Genomic DNA, 11,263 nt, shown 5'->3' on the forward strand with positions numbered 1-11,263 from the left:
CTCAGTGAAATTGAGTGGTAACACATCCTGACGCATAGGCGTAAATGGTGTAACCCTGTCACCATCAGCTAAACCAGGGCTACCTGGAGTACTACATGTGAGAAGGCCCCTCCCCCTCCCAACACTAGAGTACCCACTGTCCATACCCCTGCCAGTGTGATCCAAGGTAAATGTTAGATGGCCTCTCCCAAAACTAGAATGCCCAGGACTACCACCCCTAACATCCATGGTAAACTACCCACTCAAAAGGAATTTAAAAAAATTATAATAATAATAAAAAAAACACAGTTATATGATTGGCAATTAGTGTGAAGGGGCTCAGCTGATGAATGATCAGCTGAGCAGGTATATGCTCTATTTATACGCTTGAGCCACTGCTAAATGACATTTGCCTGAGGAAGACCCAGCCGGGTCAAAACGTTGCAACGCATTAAATATATGGGAGTTTTAGCAGAGTGCGGGCATTTCATTCCTTTGCAGTATCTGTTATTCACCGTGCCTGAGCTTTGGGGGCCCTAAGCAGAATTTGATTTGCGGGCCCCCTCCCACAATGCGGAGTCTCCTGTGCTTGACGATTATTGACACAAATGTGACGTTATAATGTTACATTATAAATAACAAAATATTGTTGGCATGTGAGCAAGGATGGATTACTGAATGTGTGAAGTCACTACTTCAATAAGTAAAAAAGCAAAAGGCTATGAATCTGAACAAATTTGGGTATTGCCCTTCTCCAGCTGACCATCCCAAAAATGCACCAGAATACAGATTAGATTAAATTAGATTCAACTTTGTCATTTAGCAGAGTACAGGTACAGAGCCAATGAAATGCAGTTGACATCCAACCAGAAGTGCAAAGAAGCATTAAGTACCAAGTGCAGGTAGAGTATGGCTGTGTAGACAATATAGATTAATAATGTACAGTGTATAGTTGGATAAATACAGGTTTCCAGATGACATGTCTACAGAGATAAATAGAGTATATATGTTGAGTATAAATAGACATTATATATAGCATATATATATAACATTACATATACATGTATGTATGTATGTATGTGTGTGTATATATATATGGGAGGGATGGAAATTAAATATTTTTATGAGTTTTGCCCTTTTGCTGTCCTCCAAGCACAGTAGCAGCAAAACTATATGCTATAGTGTCTTGTCAAAAAAGTGGTGTGGCTCCTTTACGACTCCGTTTGTGTGAGTTCTGGATCATCCTATAATCCAACTCTCCAACTTGATCTAACTATAGTGTACATCATCTGATTTAATTACAGTTATCAAGGTTATATTACATATATAACATTTATTTTCTATTTGGCCCGTTATGAAATCATACACTGAACAATTTAAGCACAGCTCAGCTTTAAGAAACGTAATATGCATGCTTAGCATTTTGTGAAACTACATTGGAAAAACTCTGGTTGTACAGTTATCTAGGCGATATTGTTAACATTTATTTTGTATTTGGCCTTATCATGTATGACAAAAGCCCAAAGTTGGAGACCGTGTAGACATTTGCTAGTTACAACGGCTATAACTTGTATACCGTAAAACTCCAAATAATAGCCCGGGCTTTTATTTTCCCAAATCGCCAAACTGCACCGGCTAGTATTAGAGACAGGCGTCTATATGAGACAGGCCTTTAATTCCCTTTACACAAAACTTTTCCTCTGCAAAGATGGAAAATATTATCAAATTAATTATCTCAAACACACTGAATGTCTACCTATGACTAGGCTATCTGATGACAATTACGGATCATCATTCTTTTAGTGTTGAGATCTCGTTCATTGAGTGAGATACAGTAAGATCCAAATAGCGGGGATAGCCAGAATAGATGAAACACGATTTAATTAAACGTAATCGCATCACACTGAAAGCTCATATTTTGTCACTAGCAAATAGCCTATATCGGTCCTTTGTCAAATACAGTTGCATTATCAGCCCTGACCAAAACCGTTCAGGAATTATTTATGCAAAAGTGGAACGTGCTTAATGTTTCATTCTCCCTCTTTTTCGGCACAAATGAAACAGCATGAACCATATTGTTTCTTCCGTTTTGTATTTGCCAAATTTGACAACAGTCTACATTCAAATCATAGCCTACTTCCAGGCTCGCGAGAACATATTTTTGACCAGGGGTGCTGAATAACAAAATAATCATGGATGTCCGACGATTTCTCCCCCAGCATATGATTCTCCCCCAGCATATGATTTAGACAGCTAAATACGCCATTTCACCGCCGTGTATGAGTAGGTCTAAGAGTGAGAAGTTTTATAATGCCCTGGGCAGCCACATTCCACTGCAACTATGCGCAGCACTTGCCACTCCGACTCATCAATAAAAACTCTGCGCGCACACACCAGTCCCATAGAAGCGCACTTGACTTTACATCAATAACCTATTTCAGTAGGTTATATAGCCAGAGAATGTCCGTAGACAGGCTCCGATATAGCCTAGTCTAAGGTAAATTCCTTTTCTGACTTCTTTCTCTTTATCGCCATGGCATTTAGAATAAAGAATAACGTTCGCGAACCGTTCTGGTTTTGTTGCCAGCATAAAAACAAGCTTACCATCGGCCTATCCGCAAATTTTAAACACAAGGGATGAATTGAACGATGACGAAGTGGGACATATAGGCATAGTTCATATTGGAAAGTTATACAATTTGGAACTCTAGCTTTTCCCCACCGCAGTCTTTTAATGCCATCTAATCATAACGTGCGCAGTCTGCGCCCAAATCACACCCAAGATTCGCAACGAGATGAGCAGCAACTTGATGCAACATTCTAAAACCTTGCAACTGTGACCAGACATGTGAATGCTTTGCGACGGCTTGTAACGACGTGCAACATCTAATTCACACTGCTGTAAGTAACCTCCTTTCTATAACGGTTTCGTGTCATTGCGAATCTTTAAACAGACGATCTGACGGGTTTTAGAAGATTAAATACAACCCGAAACTAAAAACCAGACCAGGCCTCTACTGGAGACCGGCCTTTAACCCAAACCTGTAGCCACGCCAGGCGTTTAAAAGAGACAGGCGTCTCTTAGGGACTCGGCGATTATTTGAAGTTTTACGGTAAGGGAATGCTTTACACCTTTGTGTTCGGTAAGTTCTGCTGTTTATTCTGATATAAGGTTTGTAATTTCTTGAATGAAAAGTTTGTGAGATATTCCACCACGACGAATGGGTGTGGAGATGTCCGTCTGTCTGCCTCACAGGTCTAAATAGTATTTATGTATATGCAGTCATCCTGAAATAAATAATCTAGCAGTGGCACATGTAGCACAAAACATTTTTAAACAGCTGGACAAATTATTTAGATAATTGATTATAAACTGTACCTGTACAAGGACATTGACAGTAGCCCAGCCTAACAAGCAGATGTTGCAAAAGACATCAAAAGACGCAATTAATCAGAAATAAATAATGTAATCTGCATCGCTTTATTTAACAAACTGCAAGCAACAAGAGGGTTGAGTTCGCTGCGAGGCCAAACCCAAGAGCAGAGCCTAAAATCTGTTCACGCAGTCGATAGGCTATATGGTAACGAGCTGTGTGCGCCTGGAAAGACGATAGAAGATATGCTTTCTGAATAGCACAAATGTTCTTCCCAATCGTTTCCATAAAATAGTCAATATGGAATATGGTCAAAGACAGAAAACTAAGTCTTATAATGACATAATGGTATAGTCTGTTTTCCATTTAGGATTCGCGGGTGAGGGATGAGGCTTTCATGGTGGACCACGCACTTTTTCTTGTGTCAGGAACTCTGCACATAGGCTTAGTCCATCCATAGCCCAGCTCCAGCGAAGACGGCTCAGGTCATCCCATTTTACCCTCCCCCCACTTCCTGTAGCCTACCATTATGAAGACCTGCGGGAGTAAAACGACTTGTTGCCGTTTTGGGACATTAAGCTTTTTCTAGTTAAGCCCCCTTCCCCCACCCCTTCTTTCACAAGCAGTGGGGGAGCAGGGGGCACAAAGTAACACTTTTTGGCTTTGACTAAATATTTCTAAAATCATTTCAGTTTTACTAGTCATATGTTTTAAAAAGCAACATACATATCTCTGTTACAAATGTGCACTGAAAGTTGGTTTGTAGGACCTACTGTTCTTGTACAATTCCACCGAGAGTGGTGATAGGTGAAATGTTACAACCTGCCCCATAGTTAGTTGTAACACTCATGCAAAAGGCTGCTTTTAATTAAATTAATCCAATAAATGTATCTGAATGTGTATGATAGGATAGGATCTGACTATTTATGATACATAACTCATGAACTAATAACAGACATGTGTTGAAAATTGACTTAATTTTTCTATAAAGAGAAATAACATATGCGTCAATGGAAGCAGAGTCTAACCAAAATCAATCTTGCCAAGAAAAGCACTCAAACCCGAAAACACATGAGGCAAAAGTGCAAAACATAACAAAACTAACTAAACTAACACGCGCATATTTTTGTATTGCAACATCATTGTACAATACATGGATTTCCATTAGAGCCCGACCGATAAAGGATTTTGAAGGCCGATACCGATACAAATATTTTTTTTATTTAAAAATCCGATATTCTGATATATCGGCCGATATATATATATTTTTTCAGAAACGCGCAACAAAACATTAACAGATTTCCCTAACATTAGTTATTTGTAGTTATTTATGAGTATTGACTAAAATAATATGATAATGCATTTTAAAAACAAACTTGTTTATTTTTAAATAATATTGTCACAGTGGAACAGAGGAACATCGAAATATATTTCTATATATAAGTTCTGATAAATAAAATGTATAAAAATAGAACCTTAAGATATGAAACTTAGTCTTTTGAACAAAAACACAATAACAACAACCAAATCAAAGTTACCAGTATTAAAAGACTTGGTAAGCTTCATAAATATAACTTTGAACTAAGACTTAATTACAAAAATAATGATGACAAGATAAAGGTCACTCCTAAATGTTTGAGTGTGCGTGTGTAATAATTAGTCCCTATTGCCTTATAAGCTACCTTATAATTACAATGTCAGCTTGCTTATCCCTTTACCTGCACTTTTAAAATTATTTCCATCAAGCTACATCAAACCATTTTCAATCATCAGTTGCTGCCTGCCTTCTAAAACCTACTATTTAGTGATCTAAATCCATTATGTAACTCATTAATGCTGCGGCTGAACGACAGTCTGAAACGCACACTTGGCGTCATTGGATTTCACACACGTGTAAAAGAAAAGCTAACTTTTATGCACAAGCTACGTTTTGCACAAGCTACGTTTGATACTTTTTCTCTATGTCTAAATGTTCACTCCTCGCACGTCTAACTTACATTTTACAATGCAGGGACTGTAACTTCAGATATACTAGTTATAAATACAGGAATCATTACTTTATTTAGGCAGAATAAGTTCGTTGTGGTTTCCAAGCTCATTAATGTTAACGTTAGCGGTCTTCCACTAATATTCATGGCATTAGCTAGCTTTGTGGTTAGCTAGTCTATGATGACCCATAATTTAGCAATGGATAACGTCATACTGCAAATTGTAAAACATACGCTTTCAAAATAACAGGCCGGGGAGAGATGATACGTCTCACTGCTATAACTGTCACGCTATTAAAGAAATACATCTTCAGTCACATTGTCAAAAGTTAAAAGGACAGACAGTCAACTACACTGTAACAACGTAACGTAATTACTAGCTAATTCCGCTTCACTCTCGACTTATTTAACAGCAGCAAAACTGGACATTGTTTTCACGAATTTTGTCATGCTTATTTGAGTTAAGAGAACTGATGGGGATGTTCTTTTAATTGTTATTCAAGCAATGTACGTCTCGTGACCAAATCACCATGAACACACTTCATGATCTCACTCGCGGATAACTGGTTCTCTCCCGACTCTGGCTGGATCATCAGGTTGCAGGATGTGTGGCGCGTTATACACGAGTGTTGCCAGCAGGGACGGTGTAGAGTGCCCTCTGGTGGACAAACTATACAACGCCAACACTCATGACATGGTTGAAGGGTGTTTCGTCCGTTTTTATTTTATATTTAAAATATTCATTTATCGGCCATTATAAATGCCGATACCGATAGTTTGGAAAATGCCTAATATCGGCCGATAATATCGGCCCGCCGATAAATCGGTCGGGCTCTAATTTCCATGCAACGTCACGAAAACATGCGTGCGCAACTAAGAGGCAGAAAGCACCATAGAACAGCATAGAGTATAGAGCTCTCCATGAAAACAATAAAATGAGTTTTTGTGTTGAAAACTGCACCAATTCGAAATCACGATGGTTAGAGAATGTTCAATATCCCTAACGGAATGCATGTCTTCGCCAAAAATGACAAAATACGATTGTTATATTAATAATGTAAATGAACGTCAAACTCTGAAATATAGTCTGAAATGAGATGTTATTATCATTGAGAGAACAGGGTGATTGTAGCTTACAGCAGCCGACTATTAGGTTAAGTTTATAACGTTGTGGACGGCCACCAAGCGTATCTAGAGGTCTGCGCGCGCATCTAGTTTTGTTGGTAAATGGAAACCCGTCTATATGAGTGGCTTAGTTGTAAGAAGCGTTACAACTAACCCCGCTGGGTCACGTTTGTTATAAGATAAGATAGCTCCTGCTATGTGTTGACTACATGTTTCAAAACGGTGTTCATTTTTAGCCTACAAGACGATTATTAGATGATACAAGATAAGAGTCAGTGAGCTGCACCCACAACTCGGTAATCGAAAGACAAGTAGCCTACCACCTATTTACTTTGATGCCTTCAAAAGACGTTTTGCTGTAGATCTATGTGAAAACACGTCCATACTGACTGAAAATTTGTGGAACACCGTCTCATAGTAATGTGGTTAACTTACCAATAGCATGCCCCGATAAACCCTCTGCAACTAGGAAAAAACTCCATGTTACATTTAACCCCGCGTTACTTTGTCCCCTGGGCTCCCCTGCAGCTCTCTGAAGCGGTGCTTTCTGAAGCTAATGTAACAACAAATACCACCTTAACGAGAAAAGGCTTAACGTAGCTTATGTCCCAAAACGGCAACAAGTCGTTTACGTGTCCCAAAAACAGCTATCAATTAATCACCAAACGTCTTATAAACAAGTCTTGCCAGGAGCAACACCTTGCAAAAATTTTTTTATAATAGGTCCAGGCCTAATAATGGTTGGAATGGAAAGATGCAAGTTATGTTTTAAAAACAAATGCTCCTGTTACCCCGCAGAAGTTTCAAAGTAGCCCACACCCAGCCTAAGCCTATTCAGAACACTTCATCGACTGTCGGTAGTAGGCTTCAACTTTGATTCAATAAAAAGATTTCTAAAGAAAAACGTCGCATCATTACCCCTTCCTGGATTCAAACTCAGTACTGCCTGAAAGACCAGACCTGCTCTGGAGACCCGTGCATTAACCCACTCGACTGTCAGACAACACTAGCTGCATCGAGGAATTTGTTTTCCTTTGTCATATGAAAGATGTAATTTTGTTAATATTACTGTTAAGGAGATGCTGTAGGCAAAGGCTATATTTCAACCTCGTTAGTGTAGTAAAAAAAAAAACAGAACTATTCATGAGGTTTCTGGGCAGCATATTTATGTTCGGTTAGCAAGCAAACTTCTCATGACTGTCGACAAAGTAGCCTACTGCCAGCTGACAAAGCTCTCATTTTAAAACATTACTGAGAGACAGAGGCACTGTACAATCAAGAAATCCTGCCACTGAATCCAAAACTATGTTTGACATTATGTACAAAGTATAGGCTACAGTGGACTAGCATGTTGCAGGGGCTGCTAAAAACACAGACAAACAACACAATGAAAACTCGGCCAATCACAGCCTTTGCTGTCGAACGCTTCGTCCGGTGCTGCCCCCAAGCGGCTGCAGTTGTACTTACATTTCACGCAGCTGCGTGAAACACGTTTTTCGTGAATGAAGTGTAAATTTTTAACCAGTACCCACTGTATGTGTGTGTCTGTTCTATCCACTTGCATGTGTGTGTGTGTGTGTGTGTGTGTGTGTGTGTGTGTGTGCCAGGTGTACCTGACTGCTTCCCAGCCAGCCGGTTCATGAGGTAGGATTTGCCGGTGCGGTAGAGTCCCACCACAGCCACCACCACCACAGGCTGTTGGATCCCCTGCAGGAGGTTGAGGGCCGACTCCACAGTCTGCAGGCCATTCTTTGTGTTCTCAATCAAGCAAACAGGCGCTGGCATGGGGGGTGGACCGTTGGACATGGCTGGCTCTTAGATGGCAGGACTACTGTCACTATTAAAACAAAATGTATCAACAGGTTTCAGAACAATTAGCGATACAAACTTATATTGATTGAATTATTATTATAGATAGATAGATAGATAGATAGATAGATACTTTATTGATCCCCAGGGGAAATTAAAGGTCTCAGTAGCATACAGACAACACACACACATTCACTAACAGCAGAAAGTAATTAAAGTATATAATATAAAAACACAGTTAAGCAGTAGGGAGAGTAGAATATAAAGAATATACTAAATATACTAAAATACAAATTATAATAACTAACACTTAATCTAAATTAATTCTAAAAAACAGTATCCATATAGTGGTGATTAATCAATCAAGAGGCACTTGTAATGACTGAGGCAGGGACTGAGCCTGTGATTCTCTGTGCATAGTAAGGTAAGGTAAGGTGCTCTGTGTGAATGAGTGTCATGGTGATGACAAATGAGTAAGTCCAACAGTGCAACAATGCAGAAATAAAGTCTATATATCTATATTCTATATATATAACCAAGGGCGCGGGAAGGGGGGTGCTGAGGGTGCTGCAGCACCCCCTGCTGGCAGGAGATAGATTTTTAAAAATGATTATATATTTTTTTAAATAATTACTAATTCGCTGTCTGACATTATTTATATTTTTGTATGTGAAATGACGAGTCAAATAGCAAAAAAGGGTTATGGATAGGTTTGAATATAGGCTACTAAAATGTAACAGTTATAGAGATCATCAACGTGAACGTGAGTTACTGTAAGAACCGTAGCGTGGTTTCAGCTAGGCCTATGTGATAGCGATCAAGTGTGTAGCCCTACGGTTGATATAGGCCTACATATTCTATGCGATTTAGCCTACATGTTCAAAAAAAGCATGGATAAGCTGAAAGAAACTAATAAATGTATAGCTAGTGAAATCATTTCACTATCCTAGTCGCTAAGATAGAAATTATTAGGACACAGCCTAGGCCTACTTGCTGTGGAGACGACACACTTTAGGCCCCCAAAATAACCGTGCCAGAGACTGGCGACCCCCACTATCCCTGGATGTGACTCAAAAAATAAAATAAAATGTGCGCACCAGCCATACGCACTAGGCTTATCCAAACACGGGCTTAACGACAACACAAAAGAACAGAGCAGCCTGTTAAGATTTGACATATAGAAATTTACTATATGATAAAAGCAGAATACCTTAGTCAAAAAGTTAATATCCATGTAACATGAGTGCACATTATTGCTGTCGTGCAAACTTAACTTTGAAACATTACTTTAATTTCCATTTTAACAGAAGAATATCTCAGTCAGGGTAATATCCACAAACTGTTGTAAACATATGTAGGCCTACATTGTTGCTGCGCAAATTTACATTTTGGCAGCTATGTTTCAGCGTTAATCTCATCTAATGAGATGGATGCGCGCTATGCGCGGAACACAGCAAGTCCATTCTTGGTTTAATTGTGGAGACAGCCACAGATCATCCTTCACATTTAGACGCGATCTGTATTTGTTTTTAAATATATGTCAGTGCAGACAAAGTCTTTTCGCACAGCTGTAGCCCCCCACTTTGGGAACCCATGCTTTAGGCTATTCAGAAATTATTTGCGAGATCATTGCAGCCTGATTATTAGCCTATATTTAAAGCTTAGACCTATACCATGGTCTAGGTTGAAAAGGATGGCATTTAAAAAGTGATATACACCTATAAAATTATTATGATGTTGCTTGACAACGCCTGAGAGTCCGCTCAGCTGTGACTTATCAACATTCCACAGCATTGCAAAAACAGCTGAAAAAAACGAACGATTTTAACTCTAAAACTCATTTAGTATTAATAATTGATTTCATATTTATTTATTTCGTAATTGACCATGGTATAAACGGGATAATGCCCTTAGATGCATCCATTAGGCTATCAGAAATAAATGGACTTCGCAGAAGCAACCGTCCTCCGCTTCGAGTCGGACAGTTCACGCCTCCGCGTCGTCCATTTATTTCTGATAATGGACACCTCGTCGGGCATTATCCCTTACCTAACATCTCTGGTGTGGTTTTGACGATCAGAAAAGTAATTTTCCTTAGCTATACTGAAATAGGCTAATGATGTCAAGTGCGCTGCTTGAGGTTAGGGTGGGCGCAGTGGACTCGGAGTGCTGTCCTGGAACATTGGAATTTGTGGCTGCCCAGGACATTTCTAAAACTTCTCACCCGCACACCGCACTAAAATGACGTAGGCTATTTAGCAGTCAAAATCCGAAACATGTCGGGGGGGGGGGGGGCTTCCATTATTTTTGTTATTCAGCACCCCTGGTCAAAAATAGGTTCCCGCGCGCCTGTATATAACTATTTTAAGAAAAGGTATAAGTGTGGCCACAGTTCGGCTGTGGCATGGAGGGAGTGGTTATGCACATGTGCTAATATAGCACGCAAACAGTGAGGCAGAAAGACAGTGGTAAAAGTGGCTAGTGGTAAAAAGTGGCTAGTGGACAGACAGTATCCAAACATGGGGGGGGTGAAGAGGCAGACAGACTATGCCTGTCGCGGGAGCTGAGAGTGGCAGATTGCGTTTGTCATGTCATGCATATGCATTCTTGGGAGCAAGGCCGTAGTCATGATGTCAACATTGGGGGGGACCAAATCTGTGGTGGGGTCTGAGGGACCCCCAAACAGAATTTCAATACATTTCCTACCATGCAAAAATATTATTAAAAATCACAAACAAGTCGTTAGTTAGGTCAGTCAATTAGGTTATTCCAAACTTTTGACGGACACAGATGCCACTCATGTTACCCCTTTATGCCTTATAGACTGGCTTCTGACAGAAATGACGTTTAGTGCCAACATGTAGAAACACTAGGCCTACTACAGCCTTTAATTGGTGAATGGAGGTGCAAATTCCTTTCCTTTTATTGTCCGCGATTCACATTAACTGTAGGCTATCACGTATTGTAAACGTCGCCACATTTGATCAC

General features: G+C 39.7%; 1 protein-coding gene across 1 annotated transcript in view; it reads right to left on the reverse strand.

Annotated features, from left to right (window-relative positions):
• LOC143122480 (guanylate-binding protein 3-like) overlaps positions 1–8,282 on the reverse strand; it is a 103,643-nt gene extending 95,361 nt beyond the window's left edge. The window contains exon 1 of the mRNA XM_076283272.1: positions 8,080–8,282. Coding sequence (XP_076139387.1) covers positions 8,080–8,272 — 193 coding nt within the window. The 5' untranslated portion in view covers positions 8,273–8,282. The remainder of the gene's footprint in view (positions 1–8,079) is intronic.
• Positions 8,283–11,263: the final 2,981 nt, after the last annotated feature.

The sequence above is a fragment of the Alosa pseudoharengus genome, unplaced genomic scaffold (assembly GCF_046254945.1).
Source record: "Alosa pseudoharengus isolate Yale_2024_CS ecotype anadromous, Long Island Sound unplaced genomic scaffold, YU_APseudo_1.1 YU_APseudo_1.1_scf_1, whole genome shotgun sequence".
Taxonomy (NCBI): domain Eukaryota; kingdom Metazoa; phylum Chordata; class Actinopteri; order Clupeiformes; family Clupeidae; genus Alosa; species Alosa pseudoharengus.